The 26,844-nt window shown below is 39.8% G+C and overlaps 1 protein-coding gene across 22 annotated transcripts in view; it reads right to left on the reverse strand.

Annotated features, from left to right (window-relative positions):
* LOC140478847 (uncharacterized) overlaps positions 1-26,844 on the reverse strand; it is a 352,643-nt gene that overhangs the window by 34,542 nt on the left and 291,257 nt on the right. For 20 of the 22 annotated variants that reach the window (XM_072572342.1, XM_072572329.1, XM_072572328.1 and 17 more), the window contains 14 exons: positions 22,776-22,867; positions 21,964-22,146; positions 21,256-21,405; positions 21,029-21,148; positions 19,749-19,954; positions 19,057-19,138; positions 17,032-17,205; positions 16,362-16,463; positions 12,635-12,874; positions 12,247-12,390; positions 11,289-11,467; positions 4,439-4,598; positions 4,245-4,343; positions 723-839 (listed from right to left, as the gene is read on the reverse strand). In XM_072572342.1, coding sequence (XP_072428443.1) covers positions 723-839; positions 4,245-4,343; positions 4,439-4,598; positions 11,289-11,467; positions 12,247-12,390; positions 12,635-12,874; positions 16,362-16,463; positions 17,032-17,205; positions 19,057-19,138; positions 19,749-19,954; positions 21,029-21,148; positions 21,256-21,405; positions 21,964-22,146; positions 22,776-22,867 — 2,048 coding nt within the window. The remainder of the gene's footprint in view (positions 1-722; positions 840-4,244; positions 4,344-4,438; positions 4,599-11,288; positions 11,468-12,246; positions 12,391-12,634; positions 12,875-16,361; positions 16,464-17,031; positions 17,206-19,056; positions 19,139-19,748; positions 19,955-21,028; positions 21,149-21,255; positions 21,406-21,963; positions 22,147-22,775; positions 22,868-26,844) is intronic. The other 2 variants (XM_072572346.1, XM_072572340.1) reach the window with 1 other exon arrangement.

A 26,844-nucleotide genomic window follows, 5' to 3' on the forward strand; every position in this document is an offset into this window, starting at 1 on the left:
ACTGGTAAACCCTCTCCTCAATAATTACACAATAGATATTGTGGAAATTCACATTTGAATGTTTGTTCAAATTTGATTAGTTGTTAACGGAGGTGATCAAGAGCAAACTGTCAATCACAGACTGGCAGCTCTGACTGATCGGGCAATGGACCCATGGTGACTGTGAAATGTAATAATTCAATCAGATCTTCTTCCTGTAATATTTCCTGGGTAACCATCCAGGTAAATAAGTCAGATCCCTCCAAATCTCTGACTTTACCTCAGAATAGGACATCTGTTCAGATGGTTCTGGAGATGGGGAAATTGCTCATTGGAAATTTAAATTTGCGTGGGAATTTTGAATAGTCAGTGGGTTGAGACTTGTGAGGGCTCAAAGTGTACATCTGTAGGGTGCATCCAGTCTCCAACCAGCTACAGATCAGAAGATCAAGGCCAGTGCTGGTGAATAATGACAGTTCCATATGCATTCCTTTTGCAGAGTCTCACTCACACAGTATCCCTTCAGTCATTGGTAAACTGCTTGTCACCCTGATTTATCTGCAACATTGCCACAGGAGATAAACTAAATATTCATGAATTGATTTGCAATTTGCAGAAGAAAATTATAAGTAATATCTGCAATATATTTTAGAATGGCTAGTCCCAAGGCCTGGTTTAAATTAAATCTGAGATTTTCATTTGAAAAAGCATATTATAGCAGATTGGACTGGTTACTATGTTACCTGTGAATCCTTTTTTACACTTGCAGCTGAAATTTCCTGCTGTGTTAGTGCAGTCAGCATTGGGTGAACATGGTGAACTGTCACATAGATTAATGACGCTACAGGATGACCCATTGCCTAGATTTGGAGGAGAAATGGAAGGTTGGAGTTTAGAAATGGAACGTTTACTGTCAATTTTCTTATGCTCTTTAAACGTCATCGTGGGCAGCTTTGTCAACATACTGTCCGTAGTTTAGTCAAGAATCCAGCAAATTCAATGAATTCGAAAGCTTGAAAATAACAATAATTGATAATTTCCAAACCAATGAAGATGAAAGTTAAATTGATGTTAATATGTCCACAAATTTAATTCTTCAGTTACTTGTTAATAATCTTACTTGGCTAATTGTCCTGGGAATTCGACTGAAAGAATGTCTGTGAGACAATGTAAAGTTTTGAAGAACGCCATTAATGCAGTGTTCCGAGGGGATTTGTCTGTTTGTGCCAGCACCTGGAATTTTAGCGCAGGTGATGTACTTCACCTTCCATCATTGATGTCTTTTTGTGTATATATTATATATATATATATATATATATATATATATACGTATATATATTTCATCTTCTCTCATTATGTGCTCTCTCTGGATTTAATGAAGTGCAACAATGTTTCTTCTTCGTCAGAAGGCGAAGGAAATTTGACATGTTCAACTTTTTCAGATGCATTACAGAAAGCATTCTTCCTGGGTGCATATAATGGCCTGTTACGGCAACTGCTCTGCCAAGGACCTTAGTAAACCACTGAAAGTTGTGTGCACAGGTCAGCCGATCCATGAATTCCATCCACACCTCTTGTTGCTGCAGAAAGCCTGCTAACGTCAAAAAACTTTCCACCCTGATAATATTCTCTTCCAACCTCTTCTATCAGCAGAAGATACAGAAGCTTGAACACATGCACCAACAAGGTTGAAGAACTACCTCTTCCCTGATGTTATTAGACTGCTAAACGAACATCTTGAATTTCAAATGTAATATTGACCTTGCTTTTGTGCACCTCTTGTGCAGTCGTAACCTTGTATGCCTTGCTCTCTCTGAGCAATCTATGATCTGTATGTCCTTGTTTGCTATGACCTATCCGCACTGCTCACAGAACAAAACTTTTCACTATACTTAGATACATGACAACAATAAAGTAAATTAAATTTTCTTTGATATCATATGTGCCATAAACTGACAGAACCCTCTTCTCTACAATTACACTCCAGATATTGTGGAAATTTGCAGTGAATGTTTGTATCAATTTGGCCATATTTAATGGATGTCATCAAGAGCAAACACTCAATCAGAGGCTGACAGATGTGATGGCTCTGGCCGTGGAGCTGCTGATGGTTTGATGGAAGACGACTCTCACAGGCAACTCCTTCTCAATGTTGGGTCCCTCGATCAGGCACTAAGTGGCTTACAAAAAGTAATCCAATCCATCTTCACTGGAAGCCAAAATTAAGCTGCAAGATTTTTTATTTGACACTCTGAAATGGCAACAGGCTTGTTTGCTGCAAGATTAATTGGCCACTTAAAGTTCTGAATGTGAATGGGTGTATTTTCAGTTCGGAGTCCATGAGTGGTCTTGCATCTGGGTGTAATACTGACAGAGGTGAATAGGTCGTGTGGTGCCCATTGCCACTCTCCCACATTACTAAATGACCTCCCCCTAGCAAGGTGAGATTGGGTGATGCATTAGGTTTCCCTCTATTGTGTCACTGAGGTAGTTATTAATTAGTTTGTTTTGTGAAGAATGATAGAGACACGTTCAGGTCTGTATTCAATGGATAGATTTAATTTTGCTATTGTTAATGATGTCATTTTGAAAATGTGTTGTCATCTATAAAATTTAAATTTTGCATTTGGAAACACTGTAATAAAAAAACTTTGATTGAGTCATAAAGATGTACAGCACAGAGACAGAGCCTTCAGTCCAGCTTGTCCATGCCGACCAGATATCCCAACCTTATCTGGTCCCATTTGCCAGCACTTGGCCCATATCCCTCAAAACCGTTCCTATTCATATACCCATTCAATTGCCTCTTAAATGTTGCAATTGTACCAGCTGCCACCACTTCCTCTGGCAGCTCATTCCATACATGTACCACCCTCTGCGTGAAAAACTTGCCACTTAGGTCCCTTTTATATCTTTCCTCTCTCACCCTAAACCTATGCCCTCTAGTTTTGCACTCCCCCATCACAGGGAAAAGACTTTGCCTCTTTACCCTATCCATGCTCCTTTTGATTTTATAAACCTCTATGAGGTCACCCCTCAGCCTTCGAAGCTCCAGGGAAAACAGCCCCACCCAATCAGCCTCTCCCTCTAGCTCAAATCCTCCAACCCTGGCAACATCCTTGTAAATCTTTTCTGAACCCTTTTAAATTTCATAATATCCTTCCGATTGGAAGGAGACCAGAACTGAATGCAATATTCCAAGAGTGGCCTAACCAACGTCCTATACAGCCGCAACATGACCTCTCAACTCCTGTACTCGATGATCTGATCAACAAAAAAAAGCATACCAAACGCCGCCTTCACCATCCTATCTGCCTGTGACTCTACTTTCAATGAGCTATAAACCTGCAATCCAAGGTCCCTTTGTTCAGCAACACGCCCTTGGACCTTACCATGAAGCGTGTAAGTCCTGCTAAGAATTGCTTTCCCAAAATGCAGCACCTCACATTTATCTAAATTAAACTCCATCTGCCACACCTTAGCCCATTGACCCAACTGATCAAGATCCCAAATCTGAGGTAATCTTTTTCGCTGTCCACTATACCTCCAATTGTGGTGTCATCTGCAAGCTTACTAACTATATCTCCTATGTTCACATCCAAATCATTCATATAAATGACGAAAAGTAGTGGACCCAGCACTAATCCTTATGGCACTCCACTGGTCACAGGCCTCCAGTCTGAAAAACAATCCTCCTCCACCACCCTCTGTCTTCTCCCTTCGAGCCAGTTCTGTATCCAAATAGCTAGTTTTCCCTATATTCCATGTGATCTAACCTTGCTTACCAGTCTCCCATGGGGAACCTGTTGAACAACTTACTGAAGTCCATATAAATCACGTCCACTGCTCTTCCCTCATCAATCCTCTTTGTTACTTCTTCAAAAAACTCAATCAAGTTGATGGGTGTCTTTAAGAATTAGCTTTTCCTTGAGTTATTTTACTTCTAATGAAATGCTGGAAGAATAGATTTGCAAATTATTTATTCGCCTGGACAAAATAAGCTTTTAAATGGAGTCATCCAATCAATGAATTGGAGATACTCAGGGGAAATTTGACTTTGATTGGAATCGCAAATTGTTTCATGAAAAAGAAAGACCTACACATATGATTTAATGTGTTTTCTTCATATTTTGCCAAGAAATTAGTGACTTAAAAAATAGCACAGCTGAAAACTTGATGAATTTACTAAGATTTGTTTAAGGAATCTAAGTAATTGTACAAAAATCTGATTATGTCATTACACTGTATAATTTGGTTTCACATACCTGAAAATCCTGAGTTGCAGACACAGTTATAACTTTGCACGATATTGATGCATGTTGCATTTGGAGAACAGGGGTTTTCACTTATACACTCGTCTATGTCTGTTAGGAAATATGCAGGAAGTTACCTGAGATATATATATATATTACACATTTTGCATAATTTTTGTGAAATATGACCTTTAGAAGTGTGTTACCAGTGCAACGTATGCCATCTCCTGTCAATCCCCTGGGACAGGAGTCACATCTGGACAGGGAACAGTTTACCCCTGAGAAACAGCTAACCATCTGACACCCGTCAATTTGATTTTCACAGTTGGTACCAGTAAATCCAGCGGTACACTTACAAGCAGCTTTCTGTAGAAAAGCAATGGACAATATTTTTGGTTGGTGATGAATGTTCTTCATGAGGAAATGGAGGGTTAAACAGTTTAAAATTATATTAAGCAAAGATTTATGAGAAAGCACAACTTCTTTCATTATGTTGCATTATAGTACGAAATGGAGCAATTCAGAACAGAAATGGTATAGGAACAAAGGAAGAACAGAAGTAAGCAACTTAATCCCTTTAGCTGAAAATGTGTTGCTGGAAAAGCGCAGCAGGTCAGGCAGCATCCAAGGAGCAGGAGAATCGTCGTTTCGTGCATGAGCCCTTCTTCAGGAATGAGGAAAGTATGTCCAGCAGGCTAAGATAAAAGGTAGGGAGGAGAGACTTGGGGGAGGGGCGTTGGGAATGCGATAAGTGGAAGGAGGTCAAGGTGAGGGTGATAGGCCGGAGTGGGGGTTGGGGGCGGAGAGGTCAGGAAGAAGATTGCAGGTTAGGAAGGTGGTGCTGAGTTCGAGGGATTTGACTGAGACAAGGTGGGGGGGGAGGGGAAATGAGGAAACTGGAGAAATCCGAGTTCATCCCTTGTGGTTGGAGGGTTCCTAGGCGGAAGATGAGGCGCTCTTCCTCCAACCATTGTGTTGCTATGGTCTGGCAATGGAGGAGTCCAAGGACCTGCATGTCCTTGGTGGAGTGGGAGGGGGAGTTGAAGTGTTGAGCCACGGGGTGGTTGGGTTGGTTGGTCCGGGTGTCCCAGAGGTGTTCTCTGAAATGTTCCGCAAGTAGGCGGCCTGTCTCCCCAATATAGAGGAGGCCACATTGGGTGCAGTGGATGCAGTAAATGATGTGTGTGGAAATGCAGGTGAATTTGTGGTGGATGTGGAAGGATCCCTTGGGGCCATGGAGGGAAGTAAGGGGGGAGGTGTGGGCGCAAGTTTTGCATTTCTTGCGGTTGCAGGAGAAGGTGCTGGGAGTGGAGTTTGGGTTGGTGGGGAGTGTGGACCTGACGAGGGAGTCACGGAGGGAGTGGTCTTTTCAGAATGCTGATAGGGGAGGGGAGGGAAATATATCCCTGGTGGTGGGGTCCGTTTGGAGGTGGCGGAAATGACGACGGATAATACGATGTATATGGAGGTTTGTCAGGTGGTAGGTGAGGATCAGTGGGGTTCTGTCCTGGTGGCGATTGGAGGGGTGTGGCTCAAGCGTGGAGGAGTGGGAAGTGGAGGTGATGCGGTGGAGGGCATCGTTGATCATGTCTGGTGGGAAATTGCAGTCTTTGAAGAAGGAGGCCATCTGGGTTGTACGGTATTGGAACTTGTCCTCCTGGGAGCAGATGCGGTGGAGACGAAGGAATTGGGAATATGGGATGGCATTTTTATAGAGGGCAGGGTGGGAGGAGGTGTAGTCTAGGCAGCTGTGGGAGTTGGTCAGTTTATAGTAAATGTCCGTATTGATTCGGTCGTCCGAGATAGAAATGGAAAGGTCTAGGAAGGGGAGGGAGTAGTCTGAGACGGTCCAGGTGAATTTGAGGTCGGGGTGGAAGGTGTTGGTAAAGTGGATGAACTGTTCAACCTCCTCGTGGGAGCACGAGGCAGCACCGATACAGTCATCGATGTAGCGGAGGAAAAGGTGGGGGGCTGTTTCTCCAGTTTCCTCATTTCCCCTCCCCCCCCTTGTCTCAGTCAAATCCCTCAAACTCAGCACCGCCTTCCTAACCTGCAATTTTCTTCCTGACCTCTCTGTCCCCACCCCCACTCTGGCCTATCACCCTCACCTTGACCTCCTTCCACCTATCGCATTTCCAACGCCCCTCCCCCAAGTCCCTCCTCCCTTTTATCTTAGCTTGCTGGACACACTTTCCTCATTCCTGAAGAAGGGCTCATGCCCGAAATGTCGATTCTCCTGCTCCTTGGATGCTGCCTGACCTGCTGCGCTTTTCCAGCAACACATTTTCAGCTCTGATTTCCAGCATCTGCAGTCCTCACTTTCTCCTCGAAGTACTTAATCCCTTTAGCCTGTTTTGTCATCATTCAGAGATCATGGAAGATCTGTAGCATACTTCCATATATCCATGTCTGTCCATATCTCACAATATCTTTGGTTGACAAAAGTCTTCTCAGTTTTAAAACTAACAATTGCGTATGACTGACCATCTGTTGAAGGTAGATCTGAATTCTATGATAATTTTCATGAATAGATATTTCCTAATTTCAACCCGTACAGTATGGCTCTAAGGTTTTGATTCTTCCTCTTTGTCTCAATCAAATTAGTTTCTCTAAATTTAAGTTAGTTTTCCCCCAATACCTTAATATCAAAATGCCACTTCAGAGAATTCCAGAGAATATAATCCCTTGTTTAATCTCTCACTGAGACTTAATCCTGAAAGTCCAGGAGAGTAGACAGTCTGTCCATTGTGGCAAAAAAATGGTGTAAGTAGCCAGAAATGATAGGTCCTGACCCTAAACATGGCACTCTACATTTTCAGAGGAGATAGAATAGAGTTAGTTGAGGATTCACCATAAGAGGCAGCTGGCCATAAATATCTTCAGCTGCCTCTATTCCTGACTGATGTAATTGAAGTATGTGTCTGGATTGTGCAGGTTAAACCATACATGAACACATCTGAACCTTTGATTTAATTTGGATGGCCTTTTGCAAATGTAGGATACTCCTTTGCAGCTGATACCTGGACATCTTTGAGGAAGATAAATCACATTTTTGGAGAGGTCAGAAACTCTTTTGAGAGAAGTCGGTGCCCTTTGGAATTGTTAAAAGTAGTTAGGCTTGTGTGATAAAAGTACAGAAACTCAATGCAATTTTTCATGCCAAAGTACTATCAAAGTTCTCAAAGAGCCGTCAAAGTTGTTAAGTGGATATATCAAGACTCTCAAAGGAAAATAACAGCTTTTTAAAAATGAAAAAAATGTCTGGAGTGCTTAAAAATGGTTGTCTTCTATATCATGCTGCCTATTAATACTTTCCAATACCTAGCTAATGCTACCTGCCTTATTTCACAAAGTACCATTATCACGGTTTTCCATTTTGCAGTTTGGTTGACAGCGACACACTATGGACAGTTGATGTGGAAGGATAATTTCTAGTTCTTGAAATTGCAAAGAAATATTTGTTTTCATGGTTTTCCTGAGTGAATGAATTTAAATGTAGTATTTTATTTCATGAATGATATTTTTTATCAACATAGTAAATAGACTTAAATGAAACTAAGTACCTTAAATACAAGGTAAAAAGGATAAAGGGTGGTGGGTGGGGTCACAGATTAGTATCAATTGACACTGTTGTTAGACAGTCAAGGTGGGTATGGGACACGGGTTAATATGGGGGCAGGAGCTCTGGGGATATTGTAGAGGACCGTAGGTGTGGATGTTGTGGGGGAAGGGATGGGGTGGATACAGGGGAAGAAGGTGGTACAGCTGGTATGGAGGGTTGTTGGGACATTGGGAGTCATGCATAGTTGGAGCATGGAGAGTGCAGGGTGGTGAGGGATAAGGAATGTTTTATGTATTAATCTTTATTTTATAAAATTTGGATACAGTGCTAGATTCCTCATTGAGCCTGGCTGCCTATTCTACATTCAGTCTTAATATCCTCCTCTGGTCTTCCAAGGCTTCCCACCATATCTTTCCATTCTGCTTGACTATATATAAAATGTAGGGAAATAGATGGTGATGTGTTGAAAAATGTCCATGTTACAGAGGTGGAAGTGCTGGATGTCTTGAAATGCACAAAAGTGGATGAATCCCCTGATCAGGTGTACCCGAGAACTCTGTGGGAAGCTAGGGAAGTGATTGCTGGGCCTCTTGCTGAGATATTTGTATCATCGATAGTCACAAATGAGGTGCCAGAAGACTGGAGGTTGGCTAACGCGGTGCCACTGTTTAAGAAGGGTGGTAAGGACAAGCCAGGGAACTATAGACTAGTGAGCCTGACCTCACTGGTGGGCAAGTTAGTGGAGGGAATCCTGAGGGACAGGATGTACATGTATTTGGAAAGGCAAGGACTGATTAGGGATAGTCAACATGGCTTTATGTGTGGGAAATCATGTCTCACAAACTTGACTGAGTTTTTTGAAGAAGTAACAAAGAGGATTGATGAGGGTAGAGTGGTAGACATGATCTATATGGACTTCATCAAAGTGTTCGACAAGGTTCCCCATGGGAGACTGAGTCTCACGGAATACAGGGAGAACTAGCCATTTGGATACAGAACTGGCTCAAAGGTAGAAGACAGAGGGTGGTAATGGAGGGTTGTTTTTCAGACTGAGGCCTGTGACCAGTGGAGTGTCACAAAAATCGGTGCTGGGTCCATGGGCTGAGAAGTAGTTGATGGAGAAGTAGTTGATGGAGTTTAATTCAGATAAATGCGTGGTGCTGTATTTTGGGAAAACAAATCTTAGCAGGACTTATACACTTCATGGTAAGGTCCTAGGGAGTGTTGCTGAACAAAGAGGCCTAGGAGTGCAGGTTCATAGCTCCTTGAAAGTGGAGTCGCAGGTAGATAGGATAGTGAAGAAGGTGTTTGGTATACTTTCCTTTATTGGTCAGAGTATTGAGTACAGGAGTTGGGAGGTCATGTTGCGGCTGTACAGGACATTGGTTAGGCCACTGTTGGAATATTGCGTGCAATTCTCGTCTCCTTCCTATCGGAAAGATGTTGTGAAACTTGAAAGGGTTCAGAAAAGATTTATAAGGATGTTGCCAGGGTTGGAGGATTTGAGCTATTAGGGAGAGGCTGAACTGGCTGATGCTGTTTTCCCTGGAGCGTCGGAGGCTGAGGGGTGACCTTATAGAGGTTTACAAAATCATGAGGGGCATGGATAGGATAAATAGACAAAGTCTTTTCCCTGGAGTAGGGGAGTCCAGAACTAGAGGGCATAGGTTTAGGGTGAGAGGTGAAAGATATAAAAGAAACATAAGGGACAACTTTCTCATGCAGAGGGTGTATGGAATGAGCTGCCAGAGGAAATTGTGGAGGCTGGTACAACTGCAACATTTAAAAGGCATTTGGATAGGTATATGAACAGGAAGGGTTCGGAGGGATACGGGCCGGGTGTTGGCAGGTGGGACTAAATTGGGTTGGGATATCTGGTTGACATAGATGGTTTGGACCGAAGGGTCTGTTTCCATGCTGTACATCCCTAAGATCTATGACTATTCCCCAACTCAGGCTGCTTTTGAAGATTGGATTCTTGTAGTCAGGAATACCATGTCTCTCTGGACCCAATCCATGATCATTCACTGGCTCCAAAAATAAATTAGATGACATTTGGATGAAAACCCCTGCAGGACCATTTGATGACCATAAAATCTAATCCATAGAATAGTTGATAACACAGAAGGAACCCTTTTGAAGCATGGATTACATGCTAGCTCTCTTCAGAGTAATCCAATCAATCCCACACCTTCTCTTGATTCCTCTGGATCTGTATGCTAGTTTCCTCCAAGTGCCCACATTATTTCCTTTTGAAATCAGTGATTGCTTCCACTCCATCACCCTCATAGTCCCAGGTACAGGCAAAGTGTCTAATGCCTCTTTTACCTCATGTAAGATGGGAGGTGAATTGGTGGCAGGTGAGACGGCACTGGAATCTCCATGGGCTACACTTCACAAACCATCTTTAAATAAGCAGTGGGTAGGATGGGGTTGGGGAGTGGTTATAAGTACAGTCCCACAAAGCAGTTCATGCATGCATGCAGAAGCATTCTGGGAAGTAGCAAATACATTCATACCATTCAAGTGCAAAGCAATAGTCACCTCCAGCAAGAGAGAGTCTCAACACTTCCTATTAACATTCAATGGCTTTACTATTGCTAAATTCACCACCATGTTCTTGGGGTAGTCACTCTTGACCAGCAGCTTAAGTGGATCAACCACACAATTTCTGTGGTTAAAGCAGCAAGTTAGAGTTTGGTATTCTACAACAAGTAATTCACCTACTGACTCCTCTAACTCTTTCCACAATCTACAAGGCATAAATGAATACTTCACATTTAGATTAGATTAGATCACTTACAGTGTGGAAACAGGCCCTTCGGGCCAACAAGTCCACACTGACCCACAACCCACCCAGACCCATTTCCCTCTTCACCTAACAGTACAGGCAACTTAGCATGGCCAATTCACCTAATCTGCACATGTTTGGACTGTGGGGGGAAACCGGAGCACCCAGACACGGGAAAATGTGCAAACTCCACACAGTCAGTCGCCTGAGGCAAGAATTGAACCCAGGTCTCTGGTGCTGTGAGGCAGCAGTGCTAACCACTGTGCCACCATGCCACCCTTGCTTTAATGCTTATCCCTCCAGCCAGCTTTGTACAATCAATTTGAAATTACTAATCTTTGCAATACTTTTCACATTTGAGAATATAAAAAATTAACAAGCAATAACAGGATACTGATTTGCTAAGAGCCAATTTCTCACCGATGGTGTAATTTCACTCTCAGAATAACTAGATAGAGATTGAAGGATATAGAAAGGTAGGAATACATGAAAAATAAAGGGAAGTAATATATTTTCCTCATAAAGGTTCTTTTATCTGACATTGAGGTGAATTGGCTGCTCCAGGACTTACCTGCAAATATTTGGGGTTAATCAGTTTAATTACATTTCATTTTTTAACATTAGTATTGTAAATTAACTTGATGGTACCAAAATTGTTGATCAGCCAATCATAATTAAAACTTTTTTTCATTTAAACACTCACATAGACTGAGGAACCATTGATTTGAGTGATTTCATTGTTAATGCATTCTCCATTCGCACTGCAGTTGCATAACACCAACCGGGGTCTAAGAACTGAGGACAGATTATTGGACCCGACTGCTTCAATTTCTAATGATATTCCAGTTGTGGTCTTTGGATGCCACACTAAAGTTCCATTCTCTGTGGAGTTTTAAAGTAAAATAAGTTAAAAAGTATTGTGTAACTAATAGAATACATTATTTAAATTAATTCTGCCCTGCTCCTCACATTTTATAAATTCAACAAAGTGACTAAATGACTAAAATCGTACTGAAAGTTTAAATGAATGAGGCAATCAAGTAAGGCTAATTAACTTTTAAATCTTCATTAATTATTGTCCTAAATTAATCTTAAAATATGCCTTAACAAATTTAATAAAGTCATTTGTAGAATCTGAAAGTAGTAAAACCTCAGCTTTATCATTTGTTTTCCCTTTAACAGTCATATTTACTCCATGCTAAACTTTTACCATTCAAAGCAGAATACTGTATTTTTAACCATGCCAGTTATCACCCTCAGTTTATAATCTACCATAGACCTATTAATTATAATCTACCATAGACCTATTAAATGTACACTTGAGCTAAATTTTAGCTGATGATGGTGTACTAACACTTGCAAAAATTTGTTACAAGGATATTAATTGTTGTTGAAGAGGAGCAGTTCCTTGCGCATCAGTGTGAAGATTTGAACCGTGCTGTTACTATACTCTGTACAAACAGTATAATGTCAAAACATTCGCCATTTTATACAATCAACTCATCTTTACTGATAATGAGTGATTAAAATGGCTCAGGCTTAGTTGATCTAGAGATGTTGAATGTAAAGTATATTTAAAGCTGGGCTTGAAACTGAACAATTAGATTGTTCTTATAAGACGCGATGCTTTGAAATGAACATCTTGCTGGGCAAAGCATTACCTGTTACATTCAATTCCTGGGATATAAAAGGAATGAATACAGCATTATTTCCCTCTTGGTCTGTTGCTTGATAGTAAGAAATATTTTGCTGAAACAATTGTGCATAAATCACTTCTGGTCCTGTGATGGTTGGTGGATATGAATCTAAAGTGGTGTGAAAAAATAAAATAAATGAATATACAGACATGAAATGCTTATGAGCAAAACACCAATGATATCAATTAAGTATAATTCAAACGATTTTAGGCCAACTAACTACTTTCAAGATATACAAGGCTTCTTCAGGACAGTTACAAACAAATGTAAATAGAGAGATTTTCTTTATCTACCTCAAACAAATAAATAACAAACAATGGTTCTTTAATTTTGGAAAGTCATAACTGCTTACTCAGCATTTCATTGACTTCCATAAATTCCGTGTTTTTGTTTGCCGTTACCAATCCAATTTCTTTCCGTCCTGTACTTATTGCATCAAAAATGCACTGAGTGTTATTTTTACATTCAGTGGCCAACAAATTAAACAAGGTCTCATTCTGTTGTTGGAGATCTCCCAGAAAGCGAGGTGTAAATGAATTGTTTGGAACACTTCTCCCAATTGTGAAAATGGAACTCTCCAAGGGTACTTCCCCTGTTGACCAAGATAAAAAAAAATCAGTTTGATGGATATTACATATTGCTCATACAAACTAATGAAAAGAACTGTGTCTCTTTGCTCCATGCAAATATTCAACATGAAAGAAGAATTCTACTTGTGTAACATTAAAGGTAAAAAGTAAATTCACCATAGTCCTGTGCTCTCAATACAGAGACGATTAGTTATGGGTTTAACCTGAGGGTCACAATACCAGAGGCAAGGTTGAGAAGGAAGGAGGTTTTTGGCAATTTCAGCAAGTGTGGGAAGTAAATCCATCTGTTGGTATCACTCTGTATCAGAAACCAGCCATTCAGCCAATTAGCTACACAACCCAAGTCATATCATGTTTGCTAACCTTTTCTTCCTTCCTTCATGCCTTTCAAGTCACATACTACTACATACGTTAACAAGCAAAGAATGTTGCTGCCACATGGTTTCGCTTTAACACCTTTGCTCTTCTGACCATGCACCACAGATTACAGTCACTAAACAATAAGACCAAAAGATGTAGGAACTGAAGGTGGCCACTCCACCAACCAAGTCTGCTCTGTCATTGAATGAGATAATTTCTGATCTGATAATCCTCAACTCTGTTTTCCTGACTCCCCCTCCCCAACCTACTCTCCCTCTCCTCATAAGACAGCCTGCATACCTGGAATCAGCCCAGTGAACCTTCTCTGGACCGCCTCTAATGCCAGTGAATATTTCCTGAGATGGGCCTAAAACTGTACACAATATTCCAGCTATAGTCTTGAAGATTCTCATGAAACCTCACCACTTCTTTACTTCTTTCCCTTTGAAATAAAGGCCAACATTTCATTTTCCCTCCCCATTACTCCCTGAATTTGGATGCTATTCTTTTGTGATTTATGAATGAGGACTCCAAAATCTCTGCTTCATAGCTTTCTGCAGTATATCTGCAGTTTGATAATCTTCAATTGCTCTATTCTTCCTGTAAAATTTCACATTTCCTACATTATGCTAAGTTTTTGCCCATTCACTCAACCTATTTATGTCCTCGGCAGAATCTGTGTGTCATCTTGACCAATTGCCTTTGCACCTATTTATCATCCATAAACTCAGCTGTAGTACATTCACATGCCTCATCCAAGTTATTAACATATATCTATGAATATGATATATTTATAAATAATACATAGTAAATAATTGTGGCCTGAGCGCTAATCCCTGAGGCAAATCACTAGTTACAGGGTGTCCTCCTGAAAACATCCTTTCCCTTATTCCAACTCAGTCTCCTATTAGTTAGCTAATCATCTGTCCAAACTGATATATCATCTCCCAAATTATGGTCTCTTAACTTAGTAAGTAGCCTAATGTGTGGTGCCTCATCAAACACCTTCAGAAAATCCAAATACGTGCATTATTTTCCCTTCATCTGCCCTGCTTGTTACTTCTTCAAAGAATTCTAATAAATTTGTCAGGCTTGATTTCCCCTTCATGAAGCCTTGCTGACGTTGCTGGATTATATTAAGTAATCCTAAATATTTTGCTATTCCATTCTTTATGACCGATAGTAAGATTTTCCCAATACAGGCGTTAAACACATTAGCCATAATGTTTCTTGTCTCCTTCCCTTTTTATGCAAAAGGCTTCACATTAGCAGTCACTCTTCTACAGAACTGCAAGAGTCATAATGGATTTGAAACATGAACTCCTACTAACTGTCCACAAATGCTGCCAGATCCGCTGAGTTTCTTTGGCAAAGTCCATTGTTATCACAGATCTCCAGCATTGCTTTTATTCAATTAATCATGATACTTCTGTGAATTCTGATAAAAGATTCAACCATCTTATGGATACCACTAAATATTTCAACATCGGATAGCATGAACTTTTCATAGTCCAGAATTTGTGGAACGTGCATGGTAAGGATCACTACATTCTACAAGGGAAATATATTTGACAAACTCCCAAACAACTCTATAAGCTCCAAAATATTATGTTTTTTCATTACAATTACAAGGTGTCACTATATGAATACGGTAATGAACTACCACTCAGATAAGAATATCATTTGTAGGGGATCATCTTGAGTTGTTGGATACATAACTGACACATTAAACCCTGACCAATTTCGTCCAATCCACCCAGCCAGGTTGTAGCATTATCAAGTTTAATCAGAGTGACCTACCACTCTCCCAACTAGGATTAGCTATTTGGCACCCATGGGTGACTGAATGTGCATTTTTGGTCAGTACAAGACAGCTATTTACCTGTTTAATAAACTCATTGTTACAAAATAATCACTATATCCTGTGATTAGGGAACTATATGATGTCTATTTATGAATGGTAATGCCCTCCAAACTAAATAACAGACAAATATGACACTGTTTATCATCTTGAATGGAATATACAAAGAGCAGCAACTTTTGTGGAAGAGCTGCATGAATTTTTTTTTTCCCTGGAGGTCCCACATTAAATTACGTCATGATCTAGTAATAAATGAGGTATTGTAATATTGTTGCTTCAGTTAATGATATAAAGATGGACTGTGGAGAGAGGAAGCTTTTAGACAGCAAATTTAGTCTCAGAGTTTGGCGATTTATGAACTACGTGAACTTAACTATCACTGCTCTGCTTTCATCAGAATCTTCTCTTTGTTTCATCAAAATCCCTTCCATAAGTATTCTCACGACCATGGTTTATGACATGAATTAAAAATAATTTTATTATGAACTACATTTCACAATATCTTAGCTGTTTTATAGTACAAAGCGTGAATGCAGCTGAAAAATGGCACATTTTGTCCAAGTTATTTATGTTGTTTTCATTGGGCCAACTTTGAAAAAAAGCACTTTACAGGGAAAACCACATTTATATCATATGGAGAGGAAAGTGCTATTTGGTTGGCAAATAAAAAGGCATTACTCTGGAGATTTTGTAATTATGATGGTTAACAGCTAACTGCCAAGCTTTGTTTAAAATTAAAACCAAACAGTTGATCCCAATTATTTAGAACATGCCCTGAGAAATGAATTATATAATTTCTGTCATCTATTTCATGGAGTTAGAAGTGGCACAAGATGTATACTTGTTCATTCTGTCTACAAAGATCAGACCTACTATATTAAAATATATAGCTTCCAGCGCACATAAACATCCCATAATATGAACTTGACTATTATCTTCAATTTGTTGTCAGTGTAAGCCTTCACATGCGTGAGGGGTGGGCTTGTCGTGGGAAGAATTGTCCTGAAGAAGGTGAGGTGGAAAAGTTCGATAAAATGTGTCTTTTGTTTCAGTAGTACTCAATATCTGTAGTCCACAGTGAGCAGCATACACATGTCAATTAAAGTTCTGAACAGACAAAAATCCCAAAAGTCTGGTGTTAAAAATACATATGCTCCATGGTTTCAACAGAAAACATTTTCCCCAGTGTTTGTGCATGTAAGCTGTTTTTGTCTTACAGAACAATTTTACCAACTGAGCTGTTAATTCAGAATCTTTGTTTAACTCACAAGACATTCCAAAACTGAAGATTTTAGCTTCGCTGCTACTTTTTGGAATAAAGGATCCATTTGGCATTGTAAAATCATCATTTGGATTGCCATTCCACACACCTAGAAGCAAACAAGTAAAAAGGTTGTGGACTTTATCTAATTGTATCATGAAAAACTTGGAAAGATTTCAGAAATTACTTTGAGAGACTGCACAGGTTTCACAATTACAACTCGAAATGATTCTTTTTACATTACAAAGTTTTCATACGATTTATTAACTTAAACTGCTAACTCTATTTTTAGTTCTATGCATTGTAATAAAAATCTCTGGGTAATAACTGGTAGATAAAGAAGGGTAGAAATAAAGTGAGATTTAAAATTATAAAGGTGAAGCAGCATAAGAAGTTTGAGGGATTGTCCGCAAAACTGTTTTTCTGTTAATATTGTGTTTACAGTCTTGGATAGTTTTCAGGATCTTAGTAATAGAGGAAACATATATCATGTTACTCAACTCTTCTGCTATCTTTATTTGAATTAAACAAAAAAAAAGTTGAGGAAATGAATGACAGAATGATAAAGTCATGGCTAAATTATACTTTGTTGCATTTCTATCCATAAAATGTATATGCTCCAAGATTAAGTAATAGTGATGGGAAATCACATTTGTCATTAGACAAAGCTGGCTTACCAAGAAGGCCTCTTGTCTTGTTCATAAACTTTTCTGGCAAATCCGTGATTGCAAGTAACATCTCAAATTGTGCTGTCACTGTTACTGAGATACCACTACCAAATGAAGCAGTTACTGATGCATTTCCATTTTTCTCCAGATAAAAGGTACCATTACGAAATATTTCTTGGCTATCTGTGGGTGTATAAATATACAGATGGATGCTGAGTATAATAGTATAAAAATGCAGAAGGATGCTGTTCATAACATTGCATATTTGTGCATTTCTTGGCTGAATGTTTCCTGTCTTGGATTGGTGAGCTTGGAGGCTAGGAAGTTAGGAAAACAGTAAGTACAAAGTCAGGGTAGTGCTTGATACATTCCCATCATGTGTAGCTGGGTAAGCGTGGCGGTGTGAAGCCAATTGTGCTGATGAATGCCCTCATTATACCACGTGCTGAATTTGCAATTCAGTGGAGGTGGCCTTGTTGGTGGGGTTCAAACATCAAAACTGTTCAGCATGAAATTTCAAGCAGCCCTTGTTTCTGTATCATGTTTGTAACTATTTTGAAAAATTCATATCTTCAAAGTTGATCAGAATTTGGAATGAGATTCAATCTTAAATCTAATTCCTAGTAAATAAACGGGAGAATGAGGGGAGAATAAAAAAAAGCAATAGAGGGGCAGAAAGAGAGATGGGATGCTGCAGGTGATGGGAGATCCTTTGAAAGATATTATACTCCAGTGATGGGGTAGTTAGCATGAAAGGTTACAAACTTGTGTGTGCCGGATCTAGCTGAGGTCTTTCCTCTCCACCTAGAATGTGTCTTTTTTTTGCACATCTGTGTAAAATGACAAACGTACTTCCACGTTGAAGGATCTTTATGGTCCTGCCATGCTTTAGCAGTGTCCACTTGCCCCAGTGGCACTGGAAGAATTCAGAGCTGCTGCCCTCTGACTGGACTAAGAGATTTGAAAGTCCAGGACAGCAACTATAAGGTGGATAGGATGCTGCATTCCAAAAACTGCTGGCAAGGGGGAGGGGTCTTAGGTCTCCCAATATGTCGCAAAGTTAGGGGCTGGGTCCTACAGGGAAACCGAACCCAAAGTTGCCCCCAAAATACTTAAGTCCGGAATGAAAGCTGGTGATATTTGTAGATGAAAACCAAATGCTTTACCATGATATTTCATTCTCTACCATTTTTAATAGATTATTAACTTCTCTGCAACAGTAGACAAAGGAATGCCATACAAATCCTTAATTGCTAGATTATCAATATTGCCAACACCAGTTTTTAGTTATACTCGGATTCTGCTGGAAATGCAGAGGAAAAGGAAAATCAGATGATTAAGAAGAAGGTGGCTGAACCCATTTTACCTGTTTCTATCTCTATTGGCATATTAAAATGGCAGTGGAATTAAGGCCCGCCCCCATAACCCCTACTAATGATGAAACTGCAACTACCCCCACAAGATACTTACAGGTAATTAAGGTTTTAGGTTTAGATTACTTCCAGTGTGGAAACAGACCCTTTGGCCCAACAAGTCCACACCAACCCTCCAAAAAGCAACCCACCCAGACCCATTCCCCTACATTTACCCCTTTACCTAACATTACGGGCAATTTAGCATGGCCAATTCACCTAATCTGCACATTTTTGGACATTTTCTTGCATCATGAACTACAATTACAGGTGTGTAGCAGTTCTTACATTTTTTGTCTCTTCTATTGAAATTAGACCCTCACGGAATGTGGTAGTGAGAAAGTGGTCCTACTTCTTAGGTTTCCTGAGCTATGTCTAAGGGATGAGGAAATAAAATCCTGATTATCCTGAGTGTGGACTGCAAAATATACAAGTCGCGGTGGTGGATGTGGACGGAGGAGTGGGGAGAAACAGGATGATTTGTCAAGTGTACATTGTGTGAGTTTAATTATATTTTAATAGTTTGTTTGTGTAGAAGCTTATAGAAGTAAATGTCAACATTATAATAATTTTAGAAGAAATCGGTACACTTTGATTGGTAAGAACAATAAATTATCCTCACCTGCAGTATTAGGCACGAACTGCACTCTGTCATTATTTACTAGCACTTCAATTGAATCATTTCCTTTCAAAATCATCTGAACCTGCAGAGAAACCATGTAACAACACTCTTGAAAACAATTGTCACAGAAACTTTAATGCCAATGATTCAACTTTTAGAACATAGAGCACAGGATCGGGCCCTTTGGGCCATGATGTTGTACCGAATATGATGCCAAATTAAACAAATTCCTTCTGCTTGCCCTTGTCCATATCCCTCCATTCCTTGCTTATTCATGGTGCTTACCTCAACGTCCCTTGAATTCCCCTATTGTATCTGCATCCACCACCACCCCTGGCAGTGCGTTCTACACTCCTACCACTTTCTGCGTAAAGAACTTGCTCTTCACGTCTCCTTTGAACTTTCCCCATCTGATCTTAAATGCATGCCTCCTAGACATTTCCCAGACATTTCAACTCTGGGAAAAGATTCTGACAGTCAGACCTACTTATGCATCACATAATTTTATAGACTTCTGTTAACTTTCCCCTAAGCTCTGCTGCTCCAGAGAAACAACCTGAGTTTTTCTAGCCACACTTTGTACCTCACACTCTCTAATACAGGCAACATCCTGGTGATGCACGTATTGCTAGACAAGGCAAAGAGGCATTTATTTTTATGCTTATCTTTTTTGAGACAAAATCTTTACTTACTGTGATACTTTTGTTTTGTGTGTGCTGAGCTGCAAAAGCCATGAAGTTTGTGGCTTGAGCTGTACCCGTTTGGACTGTGCGACCATGGAGCTTAAAAATGGTGGCACCATTGTATTCAACATTAAGCAGCACAAAATCTCCAAGACCATTAAAAGTGTAGGCAAGTCCATCAAGGGTTATGAAATGGGGATCACCAAGCATTATGGCTGTCAGAATGACACAAGAAAGATGTCAAGATTTAAACTGTAGTGCATTTAAAAATATCAAGGTCATCCAACATGAAAATTCAAGCAGCCTCTTGTTTCAGCTCACAAATGCCTTTAAATAGTTATGTCATCTAAATTGATATAAATTTGGAATGAGGTTCAATCTCAAGTAAATACGTGAGAGAAAGGAGGGAAAATGAAAACAACAATGTGTGATAGAGGAGCAGAGGAGGGACTTTGGAGAGCAAAGCATTTAAAGATTCAGATAAGGAAGAAAGATGGGAAAAAAGAGGTAGAAAGGAGATGGGACGTGCTGGAGAATAGCTGGAAGGGGGAAGTCAGGTTAGGAATAACTTGTCTTGCCTCCCACAGGCCTCAGCTTTCTTGTCAGTAGCTGGGATTGTATGGGATAATAGTCTGATTACTTTTGTTTCACTCAGGACTTTTTTCATAACTTTGTTAAATAAGCACAACACTGACTATCCTCTTTCTTTTTTATACTTAGGATTTGAGGCAGGATGGTGTTCTGAGGAATTGAGATTGAGGTTGGAGGGGAAACAGCTCAATTGCCTCTCAGTCTCAACTCAGAGTAGGAAGGATGAGATTGCAACCTGGTTGAGAATTATTGAAAATAATTCTGCACATGCAGCAAAAGTATATCTGTTATGGGATAAGATAGTGGCTAGGAGGAATGCGAACAACCATACTCAAAATGATGTATTGTTGTGTCTGATAACCTCTGCTAGTAAGGATACATATGCGGTTTCATGATGGGCTCAGTGTGGATCAGAGTCTAAACCAGAAAAGGAGCTTTTGTTGTGTATGTAATTGATAATACAAATATGTCACATCACGATTTATAGGAGTAAATGGGACTGTACAGAAATATTAAAAGTTTTAATAATATTTTATTATAAAAATAAAATAGCTTACAATGTATTTTGGCACAGATTGTTATAAACCACTTGATTTTTAATGTGAACTTTAATAAAGAAATTATCAGCTTTGCTACTCCATATTTTAATGATTACCTTTATTGAAGCAGTTAGCCTTATTAATTAAAATGTAAATTACCTCGAGTTGGTGGGCTGTAGGTTAAACAGCTAATGCTTGGTCTTTTGATTCTGTAATAGTTACAGAATAATGGGTTGTCAATGTTTACACAGCACCAGCTGTATGGATCTAGGTCAAATCCTGTGAGGAAAAATTGATAATTGCATGAATTGTACAGTTGTATACACCTATGAAGTTATCAGACAAAGTGGAAAAATATTTTGTAACAATTTCAAATAAAAACTTACTCTTGTTCAGACTTGAGGGATCTGATGGTCTATCTGTCCAGTAACGTTCCTGCCAACCTTCAAGAAATGCATTCCTCCTACTGTAAACACACCTTTGGCCAGCACCAATTGAATTTGGGCTGGTACTACGAAGAACTCTGTTTGTAGCATCTGGTAAATTCAACAAAAGACCACTTTATGACAGAATTCATTGCAATTGCTTTGACAAGTTAGCACCACCAAATGATATCTGGTGTCAGACACAAATTTCTTATCAATAGCATGCTTTCAATTGTTCCAAATTATGATATGATGAGAAGGTATCAGTTACATCTTCATGCATGCAGGTGCGATGTACAATAAGTGACACATTTGTAAATAACATGCTTCCAAATAGAGAATTTGTTCTGTTATTGCCTTTGGTTCATAACAGCTTTTGCATAAGTTTTCTTAGTGCACTGTTTTGAGAATGTACTTTCAAATCAACGAAATCATAGCCATTGCAGACAGATAACATGCAGAGAATTAGCACTACTTGGCTTTAGTTGTTCATTTTCTTTCTGAAAAAAAACATGACCATGGTTTGTACTAAAAAAATTCCAAACAATTTAAGATATCCTGATTCTGCTGAAAGATCTCTGACCTGAAAATTACCTATTTCTCTCTACAGATGCTGGCTACCCTGCTGAGATTTTCCAGCATTTTTATTCTTATAAAATAAATCCATACCTCGACTGGACCTTCGGAATCGATTGTCTACTCGTCCTTGAGGAAAACTGCATGGACAGGGAAGTAAACCTTGGTTCCACTGAGATGGATTTGGCTCTGAACTAAACCAACTCAAGCAGTCTGCTTTGTAATTAATCTGTGGTGTGCCCTCAGTCAGTTTGTACAGTCGTAGGCCTTTCAAATCTAAGGAAATACAAAATAGTTTGCAATTCAGATTTCAGCATTAATCTCAAAATAGTAACAATTGTATATTCACTTTATATGATCCAAGCATGAAATTAAATTGTCGTACTGGTATTTAATTACAGATTTTGATGTTAAAGTTTGGCAATCAAAAACCCATGGATCTTTTGGCATTCTCCTGCATTAGGGTTGCAATTCAAAATTGGCAAACTTGACTGAACCCATGAGTTGCCAGGGCCAGGCTTCAACGAGAAATTTATATTTTCATAAAAATATTTTATATTTGGACCAGACACCTGACCAGTGCTAAACAAGTCTAGTGAGGTGAAGGATTAGAGCTGTGATGGAGCTGATTACACTGTAAATTCCTCTTTAGATGTTCTGAATGCATTATAGTATTATTAAAAATACTTTTTAAAAGTATAAGATCTGAATTTGAAATTAAATTATTTATGAGTCAATTATACTTTGAATGTTGATCACCAAATTAAAGAACTGCAATGATTTAGAATGAGTACTTACCAGGTAAGTATTCAATTCACATTAAACATGGATTTCTAAAATTTAGATAATAAGAAAAAAAATCCCAACTATGATTTCCTCTTAAAATAGAATAAAGGGAAATAAACCTGTATTTGTCCCAGTATATTTATCAGGTCGAAATCTTTCAGCAACTGTAGGAAGTTTTATTTGCTCGTCGTTCATAAAGAATCCATCGCCACTATGACAAAAAAGGAAAACACTAATGTAATTTAGTCACATATTTGCTGTTTGCTTTTAGTATGTAACTTGCATGAAAATTATAGTGGCCATTTTGTACATGGCTTCTAGGCAACATGTGTTTCTCTTGGGTTTCCAACTTGTCATGACTTACAGTTTGAACTGAAGTATTTGCCATGCTTGCTGAGAGTTTAGGTGATGAAAGAGGCTTATGCAATATCCTTCATGAACTGACAACTGAGCATGTATTAATCAAGCACGTGACGTACTTCTCTAGAAAGGTGAGGAACTTATATAGATTGAAGCAACAGTAGAGCAGAAATCATTTTGCATTGGTAGGATGGTTCAAGTGCTGACTGCAATTAACAACATCCTTGTATAATTTTGTATAACTATCTGAATCTTTTTAATTTTCTTAAAGTTTGGAAACAGTCAGATTACATGTGATCAAGTGTGAATCCTTCAAGTTAACACCAGATTTTCCATGAAGTATCCATCCAAATAATTCTGCCCTCTCCAAACTCTTCAAGGTTTACAAGGCTTTTGCCATAGATAATTACTAGTTGAGTGATACCACTCCAAGGTTGCAAAACTGGACTTTGCAGCACTGATAATGTCAGGAATATGGAAACCCTAAAGGAATAAGTGGTACGGTGTTCACTATGAATCATTTACAGTTTTTCCCATGGGTCATCCTATGCTGGGCATGGTATCAATACAGGTAAGCCATGTGTGTGATCAAAGTGTGAGGAGATTTTGGTAGTGACTGCAAACAGTTGTCCAAGCATTTTGCTGAACGATCACTTCAAAGATCAACAACCTGTGTAGCTAATTCTGAGCTGCAGAGAATCCCCACTAGCATTGTTTAATGGGTCGGCCATCCAAACCACAAGTGAGGTGCTTTTGACTAACATATGGTAAGTGAAGTTTGTCAAAGCAGTCTGGCTTGTCTTTCGCCACCATAGCAACATTTTATCCCATCTCACTATCCACTGGGGGTGCTCCATAACAGTATTTCTTTGGCTGCTTATAACATAAAAGCCACAACAACCTTTGCAGAATAACTTCATCTAACAACACACCTACTTATCCAAAAAAAAACACTCTTCTACATTCCCTTGGTGTCTGTGTGGAGGTATCTTTTTCTCTCCTAGTGTCTCCACACTTTCTTAGCCCAATGGCTGCCACATGGTCAGTCAACTGATGATGAATTTAATTGGAGGAGATTGTAGATGGCAGTGCAGGATGAAAGAGTTGAAGGTCTAACTTCAGATGGTGTTGCCTCAACAAAAGTAACAGGCAACAGCAAGGGCATTATTGTAGCCAAACTGAGAAAGGGCACCAGATTTTTACACCATGGTTTGACTGATACTCCTATCGTGCAGCATCTCCTCAACTCTCGAAATTTATCAGAAACCAGATTCCTGACTGCCATGTGAGTCTGCAACCCTCTTTTTTCAAATTAACTCATAGGCTGAGGGCGTCGCTGGCTAGGCCAGCACTGGTTTCCCATTTCTAATTGCCCAGGGGGCATTTAAGAGTCAACCACACTACTGTGGTTCTGGAGTCACATGTAGACCAGAGCAGGTAATGATGGCAGTTTCCTTCCCTAAAGGGCATTTGATGGGTTTTTCCTGACAATCAACAATGGATTCATGGTCATCATTTATGAATAATTGAATTCAAATTCCACCATCTACCTTTGTAGCATTCGAACCCAGGTCCCTAGGATATTACCAGGGTCTCTGTATTAACGGTCCATTGATAATACCACTAGGCCATCACCTTCCCTTTCAGAGCTGAGATCCTCAGTCATGATGGCAGCAGCCTGAACCTCCCTGCCATCAAACATTGATCTTATGACCTCTAACTGACCTCCCAGTGCAGCAATATGAAGTTGAGGCTTTCACCTGTGCTGCAGTAAAAGCTGTAAAAATATACACCAATACCATACACGACTGTGTCTGTGAATTCTGTCGTCACTACCATGGTGGAAAAGGATGAGTTCCAAGGTTGTGTGATGTTCTCTTCCAGGATGAAGCTAGATTTCTTCATACTTCTTTTCGACAGCAGGAGGTTAGCTGCTCTACCAAAGGATTCCCAACATTTCAATGTACAGTACATGGGCATCAGGGTTCTTCAGTATTCCTCCACAATGAAATCCTTATCTGAATTACCTGGCCCAAATCTTAATCTTTAACATTTTGTCACATAATCTACGATTTCTCACTGCTCAAATTGTAGCATTAAAGTGGTTGGTCACCTCCTATCTCCCTACTGCCTGTCCAGTACTTATAAGGTACAAATTATAAGTGTGATGGAGTACTCTCCACTTGCTTTGGGAGGCGCATCACCAATAACCTTCAAGAATCCTTCACTTCTTCTAGTACACTGTACTATCTATAAGACACATTGCATTGCAGTAACTCACCAAGGTTCCAATGACAGTACCTTTCAAATTGGTACCTCTACCATATAGCAGGACAAAGGTAGCAGTTACATGGGAATACCACCATGCTGTAAGTTCCCATCCAAGTCGCACACCATCCTGACATGGAACTAAAGTACTATTCCTTCATTGTTGCTGGATCAAAATCCTGAAACCAGCTTCTGAACAGTATTATCTGGAGCACATGCGAACCTTGCATGATGTTAGGCCACTTGTTGAGCCTAGAAGCAGCCAGCATCATGTTACAAAATTATGAGGGGCATGGATAGGGTAAATAGGCAAAGTCTTTTCCCTGGGGTCAGGGAGTTCAGAGGTAGAGGGCATAGGTTTAGGATGAGAGGGGAAAGATATAAAAGAGACCTATGGGGCAACTTTTTCACACAGTGCATGGAATGAGCTGCCAGGGGAAGTGGTGGAGGCTGGTACAATTGCAACATTTAAGAGGCATTTGGATAGGTATATGATTAGGAAGGGTTTGGAGGGATATGGGCCGGGTGCTGGCAAGTGGAACTAGATTGGGTTGGGATATCTGGTCAGCATGGACGGGTTGGACTGAAGGGTCTGTTTCCCTGCTGTACATCTCTATGACTCTATAAATGAAATAGATATCAGCCCAATTGATCCAGTAGAGCCTGCACTGCCAGTCAATAGTGAGGGGTAATCCTTTCAGCAGCTGGCACAGATGGCCAGCATTGTCCTGAGGTCAAGTGATAGTTTTTCTTCATTGGACTTTCTTTTTAACCATCCAGCTGCTGGTATTGTGGATTTATTTTTTTGCCCACACAAAGTCAAAGTGTTTGGTTCTCAGAACTCTGAACAACAGCAAGGACTTCTCATGCATAATTTCTAATTCGAGTCAATTTGAAGTCTCGCTTATAGATGCCCTTGTATTGCAGATGAGGCTGACCTGTTCATTTTGTGGCAGTAGCAAGCTCTCCAAGAAGCAGGCCTTTTGGAATGTTGCCATCATCCATTTGGGTCACATGACACAGCCAAAAAATGTTGTCACTAAGCCAAAAGGGCAAATATGTTAGGGGCCCCTCCTATTTAACCCTACCCCCTGTGCATTTGTATTTGACAATCTCTCCTGGCAAGGTTCACCAATATCCATCATGATGGTGGAGGAAGCCATTCAGCCACTTTTCCTGAACTGCATAATTGTCCATATTTTGCAAGTATAAAAGGAAGGTGCTGAGAACACAAGTTTTAATCACGTGGAGCTTTATGCTTTTTGTTGGTTTGTGTTGGTCCACACCTTTCTTTTGAACTTTGAAATAATAGCTGTGACTTGGTCATCTTGATACTGATTTTGAGATCAACGGGCAGGTATATATGAACATATTTTGAGCAGAAGTAGATCACTTTGGCCAAGTGATTCATCTGTGGTCCTGACCTCCTCTGAATTGCTGTAGTTTAGCCTGGGATTGTGAGGTATCAAATCTACATGCATTGTCATAGGAAGGGGCTAAATAGGGCTTGATAATAGAGAGGCTATGTGCTGGCAAGGAAAGGCTAAGACATTCACATTC

This window comes from Chiloscyllium punctatum, chromosome 6 (assembly GCF_047496795.1).
Source record: "Chiloscyllium punctatum isolate Juve2018m chromosome 6, sChiPun1.3, whole genome shotgun sequence".
NCBI lineage: Eukaryota > Metazoa > Chordata > Chondrichthyes > Orectolobiformes > Hemiscylliidae > Chiloscyllium > Chiloscyllium punctatum.